Genomic DNA, 19,500 nt, shown 5'->3' on the forward strand with positions numbered 1-19,500 from the left:
GAGAAACTTTATTCATTGTGCCACACAAAGTAGCCCAGTATGTTATTCTCAAAGATTTCAAACTCCCTACTGGCATCAGTATGCCTCGCGAGTGCCCTGGTCACACGTCAAGAGAGATCCTATAATGCCCCCAGTCCCAAAGATGGCCATTGGGTCGACACTTGGGTCTCCATGCCGCAACTCACAGAACCAGCCAATCTTCCTCCGGCGCCGTACAATGGCAGCAACTCTGTGTTCCCAGACACTACAATCCGGCAGACGATCAAGACGACCATTGGTGCAAGCTCTCATATTCGCCTCCGGATCTCGAACGCCTTTGGTCTAACCGAGCTACCTATCACGACTGCGAGTATTGCACTAGCCCGTGCTGAAGCCGGACAGAACAAAACTGGGGCCAGCGGCATCGATGTATCAACTTTTCAGAGTATCACTTTCTCGAGCAATGCAAGTATTACCATACCACCCGGAGCGCTGGCAGTATCTGACCCGATCCCTATGTCTGTGCAATCCAACCAGATTCTGAGCATTAGTCTGTACCTTGCCTCTGGACAGCAAGGCTTCGCCATCACTTCTCATCCAGGCTCAAGGACAACAAGTTGGCTTTCCTTCGGCGATCACACCTCCGCTTCCAACTTCACAGATGCCAGCACGCAAAGTACAGCTCACTGGTATCTGATCTCTGCCCTTGAGGCGTGGTCACCGCGGAACAGCAAGTCTTTAGTCATCGTTGGGGACAGCATAACAGATGGACGAGGTTCTACTACAAACGGAAACGACCGCTGGCCTGACCAGCTCTTTTCTCGCATACAATCCGGCTTCGCGAACCTCAAGTCCATTGCCATCTCGAATCAAGCAGCTGGTGGCAATCGTATCCTAGCAGATGGACTTGGGCCCTCCGCCTTGTCTCGCATCGAACGAGACGTCCTGGCACACCCTAATGTAGGCTACGCTCTAATCTTCGAAGGCGTCAACGACATTGGCACAGCAGCTTCCACATCCGAAGCGCAAGATGCCGTCTACAATCGTCTTGTACAAGGCTACAGACAGATCCTCTCACGTATTCATGCAGACGGAATCCCAGTCTTCGGCGCTACTATCACACCTTTCGGCTGCTTGAACAGCACATTACAAGCTTATAGTACGCCAGAGCGAGAGGTCACAAGATCAAGAATAAATGAATTCATTCGAAGCTCTGTGGGAAAGCAAGGAGGGTTCGAGGCACTGGTAGATTTTGATAGGATTGTGAGGGATCCGACGAATGAGACGAGGTTGAGACCGGATCTGGACAGCGGGGATTGTTTGCATTTGAACCCCAAGGGATACAAGGCAATGGCTGAAGGCTTTCCCGTGGAAGTCTTTGCGAGGTTTAGAGACGGTGTAAGCGGTTTTGTGTAGGGTAATTGATAGGAACGTAGACCGGACGTGAAATACATATCGGATCACAATATTGAGACTCCTGCCGTCAAATTGATCGGTGCGAATTGTTTGACCCATGTCAACATACTTCCCACTGTAGAGGGCGCATGATCCGTCGGACGGCGGTGTATGGCTCGTGATCGTTCGACCAGAAGCCGAGGCAGTGTCTGACATTTCAGAATTTCATTCGCGGGGTGAACGGCAGGCAAGATGTGCTGGCGATTGCATGCTGTGGCTCGACATTGATTCCCTGCGGTCAGCATTTACACCTTCCCTTTTGCGACCGATAGGTAGAACTGAGAAACCGGAGACTGCTGGGTGCACAGAGTTCGTAGTCGCTCAATTCAGCCATTTCGCCTACTCCTAGACTACTTTGGCGCACATTTCTCGCGGAGGCTGCAGGCACTTTTCACATGCACCTTCCTCATTGTCCATGATCTTCCATGCCAGACTGAGATGCAGTGTATCCTCTTTGAAGGCAAAAAGTCCGCTCCGCCCGAACTCCTGGCAACCCAGCTTCATGCTTTGCTCCATCATCTCCCATGCCAGTTGGTCGTCATTTATGAGGAGGCGGCAGTTGGGCCGCGGGCACCCTTTGGTGCGCCGTTCTGGAAGCCGTTCTTGAACTTGCGTGGGACAAGCTTGAGCGATCGCATGCGTCCGGAGCCGGTGGTCTTTCTTCGCTTAGCCTTCTCGCCCCAGTTGTCTGTACAGGAGTTGTTAGTAGTTGTTCGTGCGCATGTCGAGTCGAGATCGCGGTCGCTTTCGTCCTGGCTCGCGGGAGATTGACGTACACTTTCTAACGCTGGCGCTTGGGTATCCGCAGTTGGCACAGGTGTGCTTCTGGACGTGCATGGAACGGCGGCCTGTATGTCTCATTCTCATCAGCATTTTTCCCCTTCCCGAGCATCCTTCTCAACCGCGTCTTTTCTGTCCAACATCCTCCTCACTCCAATGCCTCCTCCTCTGATCGTCATTTCCATTTGCGAAGGGCCGACTTACCGCAACGTCTGCACAGAACGTGCGACTTGTTGTGGCGCCTGATGTGCGGTCAGCATGGCCTCTGGTCGGTGCAATTGCCGTGCGCCAACTCACTTTCCGAAGGAGCTGGTACCCTTGGTCATGTTGGCGGTATTTGTCCTGGTCGCTGGGTGGAATGGGTTGTCCTCGTCAAGGTCAAAACGTCGTTGGAGAGTCGGCGCTTCGAAAATCGTGGCTCCGCGAGAGTGGGCGGCTTGGCGTCCGATTATGGAAGTCGCGCAACCTGAGGCACCCCTGCTTGGTTGCAGCGCCGAAACACAAACCTTGAGATGCCGACGCTCCATTTTGTCTGGCCTCGTTGACTCTACAGAGAGCAAGAATCGATCGCAATAGAATGGGCGTTCCTGTACCAGCTTCAGCGCCCTAAATCATGGCAACAACGCATTTCCTATCTCGGAGCAGTACAATCGTTGGTCAACTCGTTTAATGCCTGTTGAATACACGAAACTTTGCGTAGCACTGGTATTGATTTGTATTTGATCGATCATTCTTGCTAGCATACATCTCCAGTTTGGTACAATGATTTTTAGGGTCGTACATCTCTCGAAATCCTGAGAACGTATCAACTACGGACCAGGTCGACTTCACACATGTGATTGCTAACTGTCGCATCATCTGACAGTATTCGTTATGCGAACGAGAACCACAATGTACTCGTCTTTTGGATCTGCAGTTCACCCATCTTGAGAGCACGCCGCGTTCCACTATGCGAATCATCGGTCGCGGAAGTGGACGCAACCATTCGACACCGAATCTTGTGGAGCTAGCGAAGTGCTTGAAATATTCAATGTAGTTCGGGAGTCTGCATTATATCATGCGATGATTGGCATGCCATCCAACATCTTCTGTACAAGTTGCACCCTGCAACTTTCGGACTGTCCTTGAATGCCGAACAGCGCTCTCTCGCTCATGCCCGGTCTCAATGATGTATCAGCAGCTGCAGATTCGTGCTGCGCTGGTCCTCATCCCATCGGTGATTCACCACCCATCAAGGCTTTGTGTTTCTCGTTCTCTGCCTTTAGGAGTTTCGCCAGATCAGCCTCCTGTGTAGTTCCCCACGCCCTCCACGAACCCAGCTGTCCCTTGATCAAGAGTCTCTCGATCACGAAGTACTCCACCATGGTCTTCATGTTCTTCTTCTCCTCAACCTCCCGGTCGAAGTTCTGAATCTCTTTCCCATTTCGATCAATCGGCATCTCCGCCACAACCTGTTGCTTTGTAGCTGGGTCCCTCATCCTCTGCCTTTTCACTTGTAGCAGGCTCTGCTGCGACTTGATTTTCACCACAGCTTGCATGAGACCTGTTCTCGTGGTATTCGGGCCCTTGACCTCTGGCATGGCAAATTTGTAGCTCACACACTCCGGACTTCCAATGTATTTGTGCAATTTCCATTGAAGATGCGTGTTCGGTGTTCGTTGTGCAATCCGGTCGTTCAAGCTCCTCAGCAGCCCAGGCGCAACCTTTCCCTGCATTGCTGCCATATTACCGTTGGCAAAAGCTGCATACATCTCCTCATACAACTCTTTCGCAATGCGTGGAGTCTTGCCAACCTCCAGCTTTAGCCTTGGTTTCACAAACCAAAAGGCCGTAAGGCGGGATTGTATGATTCCGAGCCATGATTTGAATTGATACCGTACTACTTTCCAGCGGCCGCGAGGATCAGAAAAGAGCGAAGGAAGCTTTTCACCTGTAGGGGGAACAAAAGTGCCTTCGAGAAGGCCAACGTGATCGAGGTGTTCGCCAGAAGCCTGCATTTTCTTCATTGCCTGTTTCTGTTGCAGGGTTATCGACTGCTGGGGTTTCTGTTGCGGTCTACCGGCCATGCGATTTATACCGACGCGCTGGCAAGCGGTGGATGAGAAGGAGCGGCATGATGAGCGGGCTAGTCGACCGGTTTGGTCGCTATCGAGGGCGGTGGTGGTGTTCCATATCTGCTGTCGCTGGAGGAGCAAGCGACACGTCTGCTCATGATGGGTTCGCTGGGGAGCGGAGAGTAATGAAAGACACAATCGTTTCGACATTGGACGATGGGACGCAGAGAGCGTGTGCCAGCAGCACCAGAAGTCTAGACGAGAGACGCGGCTCTGCGGAAGTCCGAGTTCACTCCGCAACTTCCACTTCACGACATGCCAAGATGTTCGACCTTCTCGTCAGACGCGATGCTTCTCTCATGAACACCTCGCTCAACCAAGTCCTATTCCCATCTATCTCGATACTCATTGCCCAAGCTTCCTACGTCCTCAAATGAAACGCGATCGGGTGACATGTTCGACGATCAATGCTCCTGCACCCGTGGCTCGGAAACGTCACGCTATGCAGTGATGAGCCATCATTGACCATCACATTATCGCAGGTTGACAGCGGGCGCGAAGAAACTGCAGGCACGGTAACTTTTGTCTCGCAGGACACGCAAGGTGGAACTGCGTTATTCGTACCAAACTACTGCTTCTAGCTTGCTACTCATGCCGACTCAAGTTTCATCACAACGTTTGTGATCACAAACTACAAGTGGCGCTGCACGCCTTCCAGCCCTCCAATCTGCAGCTGCCGAACTGCGAATCTAATTCCTCCACGGACCACGGCCGTATCCATCTGAAATCGATCTGTCAGCTCGCTGCCCTCAGCTCATTCGAACCCGGGCCAACTTACATCTGTCGTATCCAGGGCCATATCGGTGTCGACCGTAAGGACCATTCTGGTATGGGCCATCGTAGTAATCATAGCGGTCATATGGGTTGCGTCCGTATGGATAGTCACGGCTATTCTGGTAAGCGGCAGAGAAATCTCCGGCCGCGCGAATAGCGTCGTCGATGAAGTCGTTCGAAGTCTGCGCGGCCTGCTCCTCGCGAGGAACAAGAGCGTCTCCGGAGACTGGAGCAGCTAGGACGTTGCAGACCGTGAGGCCAATGGCAAGAAGGGATGCGATCTGGAATTGCATGATGGCGCTGTCTGAACTTGAAATAGGAGTGGTAGGCTGATTCTTGCTGCTTCTGTGCTGAGATGTGGTAGAGTACTCACTGGAACCTGCTAATGCCGCTTTATATATGTTCTGCTCATGACTAGCAGCAGGCTCTGGTCACTCTGCCAAGTGGCTTGAGAATGGTTGATGCTTGACAATCACATGCAGCACAGTCCGTACGATTCGTTGTCACCTAAGCTGGAATATCGCGGCTCTGGAACTGCAGCATATCCGAAGCCGGTTTGGCATTTCATGAAGTGGAAGTGCGCGGATGATCAACGTCGACAAGGACTTGCATGCTGGCTCAACACTGGCTGCAGTATCGCACGCACTTTTGGCCACACAGCGAGCGTTATGCTAAGAGTCATGACTCTGTTTAAGCCCACAAGCTCTTACGCCTCCAGCTTGACCAAAAGCGTGTCTGCAAATAAGTTTGGCATAGAAAAATGGTTGCTTTCCTTCGACGATTACTCATCTTCACTTCTGGTCCTATATGCATGCGAAACGCAATCTGTAGCAGAAGCCTTTCGACGCCGCAGAAAGTCAAATTTGCGTTCTGGATCACGCCCAGAGGTTTCGGATTCCCTATTGGTAAAGTCTCGCACCTAGGGTCACTTCAAGGCACTTCCCTGACAAGACACTACGTAATCACACAACAGTCTGAAGGAGGATGCACGCACATGGGAGCTTCAACACTACCGGCTTCTCGTTGTCAGGCAACTGTCGAAGTCGTGTGCCCGGCTGGCGCAGAGCGCCGAGAGCATTCAAAGCAAGTAACGCAGATCTTTTCAGCGTGCTGCAAAGGGTATCACAAAGCCAATGCGGACACCAGTATGATCCCAGCGTCATGCGTTGAAGCAACAAGATCAGTCCAGTGAAGTCTTTTCAACGCCGCAGAAGCCATGCGAAACATCCAAAGCCCGTCAAGCAGGACCACAAGCCAGAGCACAGCAGCTGCAAGAAGAAAGACAAAGAGTGCTTTTCACGATAAATATCCAAACCCTAATATTAACCCGACTACCACCGCAACCCCACCACTCGTCCTCCACGACCTCACCACACTCCTCTCCGCCCCACTAACCTTCGCAACCGCACAACTACTCTGCCCAACATCCTTCGGATCCGTCATCGCAACCGAAAAGCTCTGCACAGCAAACGGCATAGTATTACACTGCACCTCCCCATCCAAACAATCCCACCCTCGACTCCTCACCCCATCATCCTCTTTACAATTCGCCGCATTATAAACATGAAATTCCAACCTCCCGCCCATCGCCCTCTGTTGCTCCTCCTCCGCAAAAGGATTACTAATTTGCGTATACCCAATCTGACTATAATTCACACTCGTGCTGAAATCTGATGCGATGATTGTGTAGTTTACGCCGCAGATTGTGTTGTCTTTGCAGTCGAGGCCTCGCATGGAGTAGGTTGCTGTGGGATCGCTGAAGGTGTTTCCGAGGTTGAAGCAGACGCGGTCTTGGGGGATGGTTCGGATTGCGATTGTGAGGGCGTTGGAACTATCGTTGCCGCAGTTTTGGCTCTCGGCGGAGGAGAAGGTGATGTTCATGAGGGATGCGGAGACCGGCCGGCGGGTTATGTCTGTGGCCATGTCGTTTTCCCAACTTTGAGCTTTTGTGGAGGTTGCGAGCGCAGCGGCTGCTGCGAGGAAGTGGCGAGGATGCATGTTGGGCGATGTCTCGTGGATGTGGAGCTCAACTGGTAATGGTGAAGGAAGGTATTCTGGCCCCGCGAGACACGCGCTGCTCAGATTTGTTCGTGATGTCTGAACGTGGACGTGCTCCTGAAGTCCTTGTCATACCATTGCTCCCATGTCCGGCAATCATCGGCGGGCATGGTATGCTAATTTTACAAGCTTCATGTTCCCTGCAAGCTCTTTAGCCAAAGCCTAGGGCTCTTGGCATGCTGTATCCTATAATGGACCGGAGTCGTCCTCGTAGGAATGCGGACGTTCTGGAGCTTTGCTGATCGCGGATGTTGTTCGCCGTATCGCTAATCGCAGCCATATGGTAAGCTTGCTTGGGACTTCAGCCTATACTTAGCGATTGGAAACTCGAAGCCCTATCAGGCTTCAAGGTCCAAGCAATACAGTACAGGCAGACTCCTTAAGCTGGCTGAAAGGTGATGCTTGTGAGTAGTGTTTCAGATGCAATGTTGTCTAGGGCAAGCCTAGGTCAGTCAAATAACGTTTCCAATGATCTTTCAGTGCCTTCTACATACGAAGTACGTGTTCTGCTTCTTGTACTCGATAGACATATCATGACCGGAGTCGAGCCCTGTAACGACGAGATGTTGTAGTTAGTCTACCCTGTTAAAGTGCTACAATCCTGAGGAAGTGAAGTCCAGATGCGCGATACGAAGTCCTACAGCTTGGCACGCTCATGAACTCCACGAACCACGAGTCAAGCGATATTCCTGAGCTCTTGACCAGACATGAACCTCCTCAAGTTCTCCGAGATCAACCCCTCAGCTCCCTGCGGCCGCCCTCCAGCAGCATGAGGACTGATAATCGTGTTCGGTGTCTTCCATAACCTCGACTCCGTCTGCAAAGGCTCCTGCACAAAAACATCCAACGCCGCCCCACCAATCGTCCCCGCATCCAACGCATCAGCCAAAGCCTCCTCATCCACACTCGTCCCCCGCCCAACATTAACCACCCAAGCATGATCCGGCAGCGCCGCCAATCGCTCCTTGTTCAAAGCATTCTTCGTACTATCACTTCCCGGCAAAATCATAACCAGCGCATCAGTCTTCTTCAACTGCTGCTGAAGAGCTTGCTCATCGATCACTTCCACCCCATTCCTCACACCAGCCGATCTCGCAACACCAGTAACATTCGCCCCCAAACTAACCAAATGTGGCGTCAAAGCCTTGGCAATATTCCCATAACCCCAAATCAAAACATTCGCTCCCCTCAAACTCGTAAACTTCCCTTTTGGACGATCCGGCTGCGGTCCTCCAAGATGTCCAGGCCACTTGCCTTGTAACTGGTAATCTCTCATCTCATAAAATTTCCTCGCGGCATTGAGGAGTAAGGCAAGAGTATGTTCTGCTACTGTGTAATCATGTAAGCTCGATCCGGTGGTGACGGTGATATCTTTCGAGAACCCGGCATTGAAAACATCATTCGGTCCGGCGGCGAGTGATTGAATCCATTTCAGATTCTTCATTCGTGAAGCGGCATCTTTGAGGTTATCTGCTGTGTTGGTCCAAGTCACCAGAATCTCGGCGTCGATGAGGTCATCTGGGATAGGCTCTTTCACATTGTATGGGTGGTATTCTGTTGCGAAACCTTTGAAAGAGTCGACGTTTAGTTCTAGTGAGGTTGGGTAGAGGAGCTTCATTTTCGCGGCTTTGTTTTGTGATGTTTGTACTTGGGAAAGGAGGGGCAGAAGGCCACGGTTTTACCTATAGCAACGGAGGTGAAAAGAGCAAGTGGTGTCGGCAACTGCTGGTGGAGCAGTCGGCATTCGTCGGCATGGCCATTGTGGTAGCTAATTCCGAGCACTTCCTTGCCAGAGTTTGCGGAAACCAGCTCAGTTGAGGCATTGCATTGGTACAAAGTCGGAACGAGACATTCCGACCGAATACTTGACTTCGCTCATCGCGAGATATGGCGTCAACCATTGGCTGCTTCCTTCGTGCATTTCACTGACCCCCAAATCTTGGTATCGTGCCCTGCAGAGGGCAAGAGCGCATATGGACAGCCGCATCCACGTTCGCAGAGACAGATGCTAAAATGTGCGCGCGGAATTTGTAGGTTGGGTGCGAAGAGTCACGGCTGCAGAGCAGATCTATTATTTTCGTCTAGAAATGTCCTCTATTTCAACTTCATACTGTCACAGGGGCAGTCAGCGTCTTGACGGGCTCTTCCACGCCAGGCGTCAAGAGCGCGTCTCGTAGCCCATCAAGTCCTCTCCCACTCTCCCCAAGCGAATCGAGCGCATCGAGACCTTGAAAGCCATCCTCGACTACCCACTTCTGCGGACTCTTCTTCAAGACTTCGCACGAAGCACCGACAACAAGTAGTCCAGGCGGTCTACTCCCTTCCTCTTCGATCGCAGCCACAACGTGCTCAAGCGTTGTTCTGATAACCCGCTGGTCTGGACATGAAGCACGCTCAATAACAGCACAAGGAGTCATCACAGGGTATGCGCTCGTCTTGTGTTCGACCAGACTGGTGATCAGATCTTGTAACCTGTGCAAAGCCATAAGGAAAACAACAGTCTGGTTGCTCAGGTATTGCGGTGGGTTGGGACTCGCTCCCTTTCTTCCAGTTCCAGTGCAGATCAAGATCTGGTCACTGACCGAACGATGCGTGGCAGGTATTTGTGCAAACAGAGGAGCACTGAGGGAAGAAGTTATGCCAGGTAGGACGATAGCCTCGTAACCATGTTCCCTGAAGAAAGCCACTTCCTCTGCACCACGGCCGTACAGATACGGGTCGCCTTGCTTTAGTCGCAGTACAGTCTTTCCCTGCTGCATGGCTTCGAGACCAAGACGATGAAGCTCGTCTTGCGCTTGGTCTGCATTCCCCGGAAACTTGCGGGCGATCTGGATGGGCGTTCGGCGGGGCACGAGTTCAAGCACTGGCGCAGGTACTAATTTGTCGGCAAGAATGAGATCGGCGCCACGAATGGCTTTGAGCGTGGCAGTTGTAAGCAAATCCGGATGTCCAGGGCCAGAGCCGGCCAAAATAATACGACCTTGGTTCCGGCGAGAGTCGAGCATTGTCGTACTCAATGGAGGCTTTGTCTCACCCAGTTGTGTGTTTTGTGCTTCCTGTTTGTAAGCCTGCAATATCTGCTCCACGTCCTCATCGGTAATCGCAGCGAGACGTCGCAGTGGCCAATACTCGCAAATTTGTGATAGCCACCTCATTCGTCGAGCTTTCGCGGCTTCAGCGTCTGATGGCAGTACAAGTTTGTTGAATGTCGCCGTTTGTCCAGTCTCTTCGTCCTCTGCTTCGAGATCGCCACCAGCCTCACTGGCATGATCTTGCTCCCAGATCTTTCTCCTCACAGTGCCGAGGCGTTCCACAGCAGGTCCAAGGTCATTGGGCAGTGCAGCAGCGATTTCTCTTCTGATGCGTGATGCGAGCTTGCAGCCCTTCCCAGATGTCGTGACGCCAACCTGCAGTGGACCAGAATTGTGTGTTGATAGCAACGTGAATGTGCAGAGATTCGGCGCATCTGCTACATTGACTGGAATTCGCAGCCTTCGGCATAGTGTAGATATCCTGGTACCAACCGCGCTTTTGCCACCTGCTGTTACAAAGACTGCGTCTACGACATGGTCGACTTCATCTCGCCCCAATGTCGTGAGGTCTGTCTCTTCAAAGTCGCGCTTCACCCATTGTACAGCACGCTCTTCTATCCGTTTCGCAAGGCCGTAGTGTAGCGTCGCAGATTCCGGAGCGATAAGAATCGGCGTTGCGCCAACCTCGAGCGATCGACTTATTCGTGCTCCTGCGAGTGGATTCGAGCCGATGATCAGGTGTACATGTGCAGTGGAATCTACTGCTGTGAGTAGTGCGGGCGACATGCCGGTGTAATTTGCGCAAGAACAATGTCAACTGGTCGAGCCTGGTTGGGTGGGCACGACACGCTTGATGTTAAGTATGCACTATCTCTGCAATCGCTCACGGCCCAGTATCTCCAAGGAACAGGTCGTGGCAAAGCAATGCGTTCTGACACTAGCGATAAAAATTGTTGGCCAGCCAGTAGCCGCGCATTGATAATCTTTGAGTTGCGTTATCGGCGCCGTGGACGGAAATCCGGAGAAGCCCGCTAGCACGTGGTTTCTTTGTGGCCCGACCGTGGAGAAACAGACAAGGCCCAGACATGCCGTGGAGATGGGTTTTCGATAGCATATCAGAATCTTTGGTGTGTAGATATCCTTGTGCGCCGTACGGCGATCCAATCTCCTCACACATCTTCCTGATCTTTGCCCATGATCACATCCAGTGCCCGTCTTGACAATGCAACATTCCGCTCCAAAGCTCCAAGTTTGGCCATTGCTGCCATCAGGCTTGGATCTTGCGATTCGATCCTGACTTTGTCTCGCACCCGTACCTCCTGACCTTTGTATGTGAAGACTTCGTGCGCCTCATCGTGACCAGCTTGCCTAGGCCCTCCCAGCGCGGTTGCAAGTCTTTCGCGCAGACCGAAGCCACTGAAGGATGACCCCGGAATGCCTAAAGGCGTGTTTGTGCCCGTATGTGGATCGGCAAGTTCGAGCGTTCGAACGTTGAGCAGGACCGCGGCTTCGGATATGGACAGGTGGAAGGACACATAGGCGGGAAGAGGTGGATTGAAGGCGTTTTCGTCTAGCGGCACCTCATGCCACGGCTTCTGGCTCTCTGTCCATCCTTTCAGGGAGTTCTTAGCTTCTTCGATGTTGCCATGCAGCAGTCGCAGCTGTCCAGAGATGAAGTCGGCGTTTGTGCTGTCGCCTGTCCATAGTGTAGCGTCGACCACATCCAGACATGCATTGATGAGTGTTCGTGCTGTGGTCAGTTGCTCGAGCACGATGGTAGGCGCGGTTGGGAGAGAGGAAATGGTCAGCTTGTAGCTGCTCTGACCTTTTGGCGGCGGTAGAGATGGCAGTCGCAGCTGCACATCGCCCTTGACTATGCGCGTGCCCACTCGCGTGATGAAGCCCTTCAGACTTTCTGATCTGAGAGATGACAACACCAGCGTCGAGCCTGGTTCTTTGGGCGCAAGCAATTCAGCGCACTCTTCCAACCCTTCTTTCAGGGACTTGAGCGTGTCCTGCAGCGATCCCAGCAGCCATTCCAACTCGCTAGCAAGTGTTCCCTCTTCCTCGCGGGCCAGATCCTCGGGCGGGATGGGCGGCCAGAGCAGTGTTGTCATTTTCGTTGACTATACCGTTTTGTGCATCAGAGGCAGAATGCTCCGATGTCACTGGATTGGCTGGCGCGTGAGGGCCGAGGAGAGCAGAAGCCTGTTGGTGATCCGGGAGGGAGCAGGCGCTTTCCCGATCGTTCGGCTGCCGTCTCACCATTCACGATGGCTTTCTTTTTCAGCTATCACTCCATCTTCGCACCCACGGGCTCATGTTCAGAGGCCACAACATCATTTGTCCAATTCTGCTCAATTCACACCAACAGTCATCGCGGTCCGACTTCTGCCTACAACGACCGTTGTCTGTCGGTCTGGTACATGGCCAATGAACAGCCGATCGATATGCGCGCTCAGTGCAACTTGGCAACGGTCGTGGCCCGAGCTGGCGGCAGCTTGATCTGGTTGGCGCGAGGTGCGCTACGTCACCAGGCTTCCTAGCAACGCGACTCTGGAGCTCTGGGAGCTGCACAAGGATGGATGGCATTGTCTCCAGCGTGAGGAATGCTGACTTCTTCGACGCTGACTTTCTTCCACACACTGCACTTTTACAGTATATACCATCTATCACTCATATTTTGTATCTGTGCTCGCTCTCGTTGGGAACGGTTTGGATAGGAGGTGGGCATTGGGCTGATCGCAATACTCCGGCCGTGGCTTCGCGAGACGTCATTGTCACGCCGGTAAAGTGTAAAACCAAGAGTCAAAGCCACAGCGTCGCTCTGGTCACCAGCAGCGCCCACGTCACCCTCCCACGGCACAGGCTAAGGTCATACAAACCTGCCGTCCGCGCGCTACTCGCCGACAGCTTTAATCCTGCCACTGTCCGACCTCGTCCTCGTTCTGCTGCTGCTGTCGCTGCATCTCGGTTTCAGGACGAACTACAGCGAGCCACACAACAACAAAGGCACGAGCCTGACTCTGGCATTCCCCTGTCAGCCCTCTCCTCCAGCGACACTGTAGTCTGCAATGGCAGGCGCACGTGAGTAGCTCCTGCAACACTGACAGCGCCATCGCGAACTGCTGCTCATATCATTTGCAGGCCCCATCCTCGCCATCACGGCGCTCGTCCTGACCGCTGGCGCCATCGTCCTGCAGTTCTTCATCATCCTGTCAGGCCTCAACTCAACGCCATTGAACCTCGTCTATTTCCTGCAGTCGACAACAAACGGCATCTCGAACGGCAACGATCAATACCGCAACCCAGCTCGATGGACCTACCTCGCTATCTGCGGCGCTGATGGCAGCCGAAATGTCGACTGTGGCCCAAAGCGCGCTGCTATTCCCTTCGACCTCGCGCGAAACTTTGGCACTGAGACTGGTGTGCCAGAGCCGTTCCTCGACAACAACACCTACTACTATCTCAGCCGCGTCGCCTGGGCTTTCTACCTGATCGCCCTGTTCTTCTCCGTCGTTACCTTCTTCATCAGCGTGCTCGCCATTTGCGCGCGTCTCGGAGCATACCTGACTGGCCTCTTCGGCTTGATCGCCTTTATGATGCAATCCGTTGCTGCTGCACTGATGACGTGAGTACTTCGACTCGTATCTGCAACCAACGCGTCGCTAACATCATCGCAGTGCCTGGACTGTCAAGGCCCGCAACCAACTCAACTCCAACGGCCAAGAGGCCAGCCTCGGACGCTACGCCTACGGTTTCACATGGGGATCTGTCGCAGCCCTGTTCATCGCCGCAGTCTTGGTCTGCATTGGTGGTGCCGCTGGCAAGGACAGCAGCAAGACAAAGACCTCATACTTTGGTCGCAAGAGGAGCACACGCAGCAGGGGAAGCTTCATCGATAGCTCGAGCGACCGACGCGTCAAGGACGAGTATGGCATCCCAGCACCGACTTCCTATGCTCGTGACCCAGCATAAATGCGCGGTGCTAATATGAGGCTCGCAGGTACGACTAGACGCGTGTCGCCATCATAATTAATCCAACGCGACGATGTACCATGAACGACAGAACCAAGCATGTGGAAGACGGGGGATGAGGATGGATGAAGAAATTATCTCGTAACGTTCGACATGTATTGACGCCTCTTACGACTGCACGGCTAGTTTTGATGCCACCAGAGTTTGAATATACGATACCAACTGGAATAAGTCTGATCGAAGAAAAAATATGTAATGTGTTTTCCGATGTAATGATATCAAGTCTTCTCCAGAAACTCTTCCTCTTCAGTTTCTCTTTTCGCGATACCTATCGCGTTCATGCTGGATATTCGGTCATGCTCCTCCACTTCTTCCCGGAAGTCGTGCAAGCTTGCAACCGACATGGGTCGAAGTGGCTATGTCGAAGATATACGCGTCGACACGAGGCTTTTGCTCCATCTGCCACGCAGACCGCTACAAGCATCGGTCTCGCAGCCTTTTGGCTACCTCACTGTCTGTTCGGAATTCTCGTGCTCGACACCTCATCGACGCGTTGGCCTCCACCCAGAACATCCGAGGTCTTGGCATGCGTGTACTTCACTTGCTCGTGCTTCGGATGTCAATGACGCATGACGACTGCTAAAGCTTCTTGCGCAGAGCTTTCTTGGGTCGACATTTCAAATATGGCAACAGGGTCATCGGTTGAGCATGCTTTTTGCTCTTGCTGTATGCAGATTGATCCTTGGGGATCGTACCTGCGTCTTTTGCTGATGTCAGATGAGTTGGAATTGGCGGGATGAGATGTGGTATTGAGCGCAGGTGCTTTTTGGGTGATATGATTTGGAGAATGCCGTCTTTGAGAGTTCCCGGGGTAGATGCTCAAGCCCGGTCTCGCTATGTCAGTATCTTGCGGTCGCAAATAGCGATTGCACTTTTGCTATGTCTTGATGCAAGCACGTGGAATCGAAGAGCATGCACAGCAGACTTGTCGATTCCCGATGCTTGCCTTATCTCACACTCCTCGCTGAAGCCCTTTGAAATCTGACGTGGTCACTAATCTCCCTCCTCTTGATAACATCGACTCTGTAACATCCAGCGCGAACAAGAGAACACTGGGATTGTGACGAACGCGAGTGTGAATGATATTGATCCAGCTGGGGAAGAGCTGTATGTGTAGAACATGGTGAGATTGATGCTCATCCAGGTGGAAGTGCATAGAAGAGGGAAACGACATGAGCATTTTATCAGCAAATATCGTGGCGAGCTGAAGAAGCGATGCAGGAGCATCGTTCTCGAGACAGACTGTTCTGGAGCTTTCCAAATACATTGGGAGAGCTGGATGGTGAAGGATCGAATTTCTGACAGATGCGTGACATTGCGGTGGCTACCAAGAATTTCGCTCTACAGTCACTGTGTCTCATGCCTCGCATACTCTGGACACCGCTTTCCGAATTCGCTATCATGCTTCTTTACTATGCCTTTATGTTGAGTACTTGCGTACATCATTCAATAAGCCACTGTTGGGTGAGCAGCCGCTAGCCATGGAAGTTTTTGGCCAGCACCTATTGAACACCGCAGCCTGGTGCGTAAGCGCCAGTGTCACCGATGTCCAGATCACCGAGTGCTTCAGCGACGTCGGTGGTGCTCTGGCCGTCGAATGTGATCTCGGCATTGCCGATCTCCTGGCCGCCCGCGTAGCACGTGAACATGAGGACTCCGCGGCGGTGACCAAACTGAACAATGACCTTGCTCGAGACCTGATAGATACGCTAGCCGTTCTTGACCTTGTTCGGGCAAGAACTGAGATCCACTCCGTCGAAGTTGAGGCGGATGCTCGCAAGTTTGAAAACACCTAGTATAGGTCAGTTGAGACCTGATGCAAATCGTTGTGCTCAATGACATACCTTGCTCACGTAGGTAGTACTGAGGCTCATCGTCTTCACTGCAATAGATGTCCAGTTGGTGAGCAGAGGGCGGCTCGTTCTCGTACACCGTGCGGCTCAAACCGAACTCAACTTTCGTGTCCTCGTCGACCAAGGCGCCCTATCGGTGTTAGCACATCGAATCTCGCTATTGTTGAGAGGCCATACCTTGGCAAGTTCCCAGCGCATGTTGCCGGCGGCTCTAGCCTTACCATTCCACTGCCAGATGAAATATACATGTTTGAGCCACGTGCCAGCTGCTAACTGAACGAGATAAATATACAGCTATCATGGTCTGGACTCATAACGAGAATCTCAACGGATTTAGGCTAAGTACAACAATCTAGAGTCGTCCACTAGGACAAAAGATCATCACTCTGCAGTCGAGGTCCGCGAATTGGTGTCGAACTACTCTGGAGTTTGTCCAACATCGGCTGGGTAGATCATGCAGGGCTGAACGCTTATGCCCTCTTTCGTCGATACCGCCTCAGCTGAGTATCCTTGGCTTGTCTCAAGCAGAGGAGTTCAGCAATCAATGGTCTTGTCGTTGTACTTCGACAGGCTTTCCTCACTCACTTGGCACATCCTCCTACACGATCTTGGCCTCTTGGTATGGCTTGTTTGCTCCTCATGAGCAAGAGCGAGGGCAATGCTTTAGCCAAAAATGCTGTCAACGCATGAAGCGCAAGAGGTACAAGAAATGATCGAAAAATGGTGGTATATAAGTCAGCTTCTCATACCAAGATGCTCGCAATCAATTTGCCTGAAACTCACTTCAAGAACCCAATCAAACAATCGCCATTATGTTGTCTTTGACCTCACTTTTGTACGCTATTGCGGCGGCAGCGGCCACATACGCAGCGCCAACTTCTCTCGATGTCCGCAATCCAGAGGGCACAGCACTCGAAGCTCGTCAATCGCAGTCTGGAACTGGCACGCACAATGGCTACTACTATTCCTTCTGGACCGACGGTGGAGGCCAGGTCAACTACCAGAACGGAGCCGGTGGATCGTACACTGTTCAATGGACCAACGTCGGAAACTTTGTCGGTGGTAAGGGCTGGGCTACTGGATCGGCTAGGTAAGCGAACATCAATGTGAACTATTCGAGCATATGCTGATCCAGCTTGCAGAACCATTAACTACAGCGGCACCTTCAGCCCAAGTGGCAATGGCTACCTCGCCGTCTATGGATGGACTCGTAACCCCTTGATCGAGGTATGTAGCATTATTTTCCTTGGATCCGTCACAGTGCCCTCTTTAATGCGTTTATACAGTACTACGTGGTCGAGTCTTTCGGCACCTACAACCCCAGCAGTGGAGCCCAGTACAAAGGAACCGTGAACACCGACGGTGGCACCTACAATATCTACGTCTCAACCCGCACCAACGCCCCTTCAATCGACGGCATTCAGACATTCCAGCAGTACTGGTCTGTTCGCACGAGCAAGCGTGTCGGCGGAACTGTCAACATGGCCAACCACTTCAATGCTTGGGCTCAGTATGGCATGAGACTCGGAACTCACAATTACCAGATTGTGGCAACAGAGGGATACCAGTCCAGTGGCAGAAGCAGTATCACGGTTTACTAAATCATGAAGCCGGAAAAGTCGAAAAGTGCCTTTGGGGAGACAGAGGTCTTGCTGCGCCGGGGAATGTTGATGTTGGTGTGCTGCACGTCCGTGAGCTTGGCTGAGACTCTCTTTTGTTGCTTGAAAGGTCGCTCTTTTACTGCGCAGTCCCTAAAGCTCCCTGTATTTCAGGAATCAATGTTCAACGAACCAAGCCCTTCGCTCAACTTTCCCATGCTTTCTTCCCGGTTCTCCTTTTCGTCGTCGCAGCTTAATAAGTTTTGCCGACTGGTCATGGGCTCCGCTCTCCACACCAGCCCCTTCGTCTCGTTGATCTGTCGCGATACATGTCCGTTCATCTCCTCCAATACGACTGAAAGAGTCTTTCTCGTTTCTGGACTATACTCTGCCAAGTCTGGAACAGTCCATTGATCGTACAATCGTCCATGGGTATTCAATGCTTCGTATCGCCCGTGATAATGCAGGAACAGGTAGCACAGATAGCAAAGATACTTGCTGGTGCCGATGATACGCGGCTTCACGACCACCGTCTCATCGCCCTCTTTTGCCCGCCCCTCCGACCCAGTCCCGGCCAAAGCCTCCTCCACGACCAACTGCACTTCTGCATGCACATGACATTTCCCAGCCCAAGGTTCGTACGTAATATCTGTCGGCACGCTAGCATACGGGTTGACAAACTCCAGCTGTATCGAACTGAATGCCTCAGAATACACCCCTCCCGCCACTGTCACCAAGTCTCTCGCAGTCCGCCAATACGCCCCAATCTTCTCCACCTGCCTCAAAGTCTTGACCGCAGCCGCGACCTGCGCCGTCCTTCCCGCCTTACCACTCTCCAGCTTCTGCGCAAAATCTCCCATCTCTTTCCTCTGACAAAATTTCCACGAACTTTTAACGAGTTCTCTCAGCTTCTCTTCTGTCTCAGCTTCACTCGTGCTTTCGAATGACTCACAGGTTTTCTGCAAACCTTCCAAACTTTCTATCACAGATTTTCGTACCTTCCAATCTGCTTTCCGTGGAAACACGTGTTGAACACGATGTATCACGTTCGTAAAATCCTGCCAGAGAGGTTTCTTGTGCGTACGGTCGAGATATGTGGGCTTGATCCATTTGCGAGACCGCAAGCGGCCGAGAAGTTTTTGGCGATGGTGGGAAATTACGAGATTGAAGATTTTTTCTATCGCTTTTGCGTAGACTCCTTGTTCTGGAGAATTCGAGCTTTCCGGTGTTCTTCTGGTGGCGGCCAGTCGACTCAAATTTTGCATCACATCAATGACCTGTTGAAGCATATTCTTCACCTTTTCGTCCACAATATCCATGCCGGCGATTTTGACGACCAGTAAAGCTGTAGTACTCTTCTGATCAACATCGTCCGAATCTGGCTTCGAACTTGCCGATGTGCGAATATGAACTTTGAGACAAACGGCTGCGACACTTTGAGCTCCCTCGCCCACAGCTGCGATGTATGCCAGATCGTCTGCGACTTGCTTCTCGATACGAAGTGGTATGCAGGGTCCCGGAGGAGCATGTTGATCGAGTTTCTCTCCAGTCTTCGCAGTCAGGACGTCGACGGGAACTGCGTTCGTCTTTTTCTCAAGAGCGACCAGATTCTCTCGAAATGCATCTTGTGAAATCGCGGACCAGATCGTGTCCGCGGGATCAGCAGTTTGGACAGGGCGTAGTACATTAGTGTTCGATGGGGACATTGGTTCAATAGTTATACATCACCGTCGCGAAGAAGCAGTGCGACATTCGAGTTCTCGTCGAGATTCAGTTTCTACTTTGCGTGCCAGAGGTGAAATTGTAAAGTCCGAGTTTG

General features: G+C 52.2%; 12 protein-coding genes across 13 annotated transcripts; 3 read left to right on the plus strand and 9 right to left on the minus strand.

Annotated features, from left to right (window-relative positions):
* Positions 1-39: 39 nt before the first annotated feature.
* CKM354_000153500 (uncharacterized protein) lies at positions 40-1,395 on the plus strand (the record flags this gene model as incomplete). The annotated part of the gene is made up of 1 exon (XM_044796663.1): positions 40-1,395. One exon carries the CDS (start codon positions 40-42, stop codon positions 1,393-1,395), a length of 1,356 nt encoding a protein of 451 aa, XP_044652598.1.
* Positions 1,396-1,976: 581 nt separating this feature from the next.
* CKM354_000153600 (uncharacterized protein) lies at positions 1,977-2,540 on the minus strand (the record flags this gene model as incomplete). 2 transcript variants are annotated; one of them, XM_044796664.1, is made up of 4 exons in its annotated part: positions 1,977-2,122; positions 2,211-2,282; positions 2,419-2,456; positions 2,512-2,540. In XM_044796664.1, 4 exons carry the CDS (start codon positions 2,538-2,540, stop codon positions 1,977-1,979), a joined length of 285 nt encoding a protein of 94 aa, XP_044652599.1. The 2 variants fall into 2 exon arrangements, with proteins under 2 accessions (XP_044652599.1, XP_044652600.1); XM_044796665.1 differs by lacking the exon at positions 2,211-2,282.
* Positions 2,541-3,419: 879 nt separating this feature from the next.
* CKM354_000153700 (uncharacterized protein) lies at positions 3,420-4,478 on the minus strand (the record flags this gene model as incomplete). The annotated part of the gene is made up of 1 exon (XM_044796666.1): positions 3,420-4,478. One exon carries the CDS (start codon positions 4,476-4,478, stop codon positions 3,420-3,422), a length of 1,059 nt encoding a protein of 352 aa, XP_044652601.1.
* Positions 4,479-5,017: 539 nt separating this feature from the next.
* CKM354_000153800 (uncharacterized protein) lies at positions 5,018-5,395 on the minus strand (the record flags this gene model as incomplete). Its single annotated transcript, XM_044796667.1, has 2 exons — positions 5,018-5,049; positions 5,107-5,395. The coding sequence occupies 2 exons, from the start codon at positions 5,393-5,395 to the stop codon at positions 5,018-5,020; spliced, it is 321 nt and encodes a 106-aa protein (XP_044652602.1).
* A 1,328-nt stretch (positions 5,396-6,723) lies between these two features.
* Positions 6,724-7,100, minus strand: CKM354_000153900 (uncharacterized protein; the record flags this gene model as incomplete). The annotated part of the gene is made up of 2 exons (XM_044796668.1): positions 6,724-6,747; positions 6,798-7,100. 2 exons carry the CDS (start codon positions 7,098-7,100, stop codon positions 6,724-6,726), a joined length of 327 nt encoding a protein of 108 aa, XP_044652603.1.
* A 736-nt stretch (positions 7,101-7,836) lies between these two features.
* Positions 7,837-8,778, minus strand: CKM354_000154000 (uncharacterized protein; the record flags this gene model as incomplete). The annotated part of the gene is made up of 1 exon (XM_044796669.1): positions 7,837-8,778. The coding sequence occupies one exon, from the start codon at positions 8,776-8,778 to the stop codon at positions 7,837-7,839; it is 942 nt and encodes a 313-aa protein (XP_044652604.1).
* Positions 8,779-9,265: 487 nt separating this feature from the next.
* Positions 9,266-10,978, minus strand: CKM354_000154100 (uroporphyrinogen-III C-methyltransferase; the record flags this gene model as incomplete). Its single annotated transcript, XM_044796670.1, has 1 exon — positions 9,266-10,978. One exon carries the CDS (start codon positions 10,976-10,978, stop codon positions 9,266-9,268), a length of 1,713 nt encoding a protein of 570 aa, XP_044652605.1.
* A 383-nt stretch (positions 10,979-11,361) lies between these two features.
* Positions 11,362-12,309, minus strand: CKM354_000154200 (uncharacterized protein; the record flags this gene model as incomplete). The annotated part of the gene is made up of 1 exon (XM_044796671.1): positions 11,362-12,309. One exon carries the CDS (start codon positions 12,307-12,309, stop codon positions 11,362-11,364), a length of 948 nt encoding a protein of 315 aa, XP_044652606.1.
* A 957-nt stretch (positions 12,310-13,266) lies between these two features.
* On the plus strand, positions 13,267-14,170 carry CKM354_000154300 (uncharacterized protein; the record flags this gene model as incomplete). The annotated part of the gene is made up of 3 exons (XM_044796672.1): positions 13,267-13,279; positions 13,340-13,823; positions 13,876-14,170. The coding sequence occupies 3 exons, from the start codon at positions 13,267-13,269 to the stop codon at positions 14,168-14,170; spliced, it is 792 nt and encodes a 263-aa protein (XP_044652607.1).
* A 1,562-nt stretch (positions 14,171-15,732) lies between these two features.
* On the minus strand, positions 15,733-16,281 carry CKM354_000154400 (uncharacterized protein; the record flags this gene model as incomplete). Its single annotated transcript, XM_044796673.1, has 4 exons — positions 15,733-15,927; positions 15,982-16,022; positions 16,075-16,213; positions 16,261-16,281. The coding sequence occupies 4 exons, from the start codon at positions 16,279-16,281 to the stop codon at positions 15,733-15,735; spliced, it is 396 nt and encodes a 131-aa protein (XP_044652608.1).
* Positions 16,282-16,895: 614 nt separating this feature from the next.
* On the plus strand, positions 16,896-17,684 carry CKM354_000154500 (uncharacterized protein; the record flags this gene model as incomplete). Its single annotated transcript, XM_044796674.1, has 3 exons — positions 16,896-17,173; positions 17,226-17,310; positions 17,370-17,684. The coding sequence occupies 3 exons, from the start codon at positions 16,896-16,898 to the stop codon at positions 17,682-17,684; spliced, it is 678 nt and encodes a 225-aa protein (XP_044652609.1).
* A 167-nt stretch (positions 17,685-17,851) lies between these two features.
* CKM354_000154600 (uncharacterized protein) lies at positions 17,852-19,387 on the minus strand (the record flags this gene model as incomplete). Its single annotated transcript, XM_044796675.1, has 1 exon — positions 17,852-19,387. One exon carries the CDS (start codon positions 19,385-19,387, stop codon positions 17,852-17,854), a length of 1,536 nt encoding a protein of 511 aa, XP_044652610.1.
* Between the last annotated feature and the right edge of the window lie 113 nt (positions 19,388-19,500).

Source organism: Cercospora kikuchii (assembly GCF_019650295.1).
Source record: "Cercospora kikuchii DNA, contig_00001, whole genome shotgun sequence".
Lineage (NCBI taxonomy): Eukaryota > Fungi > Ascomycota > Dothideomycetes > Mycosphaerellales > Mycosphaerellaceae > Cercospora > Cercospora kikuchii.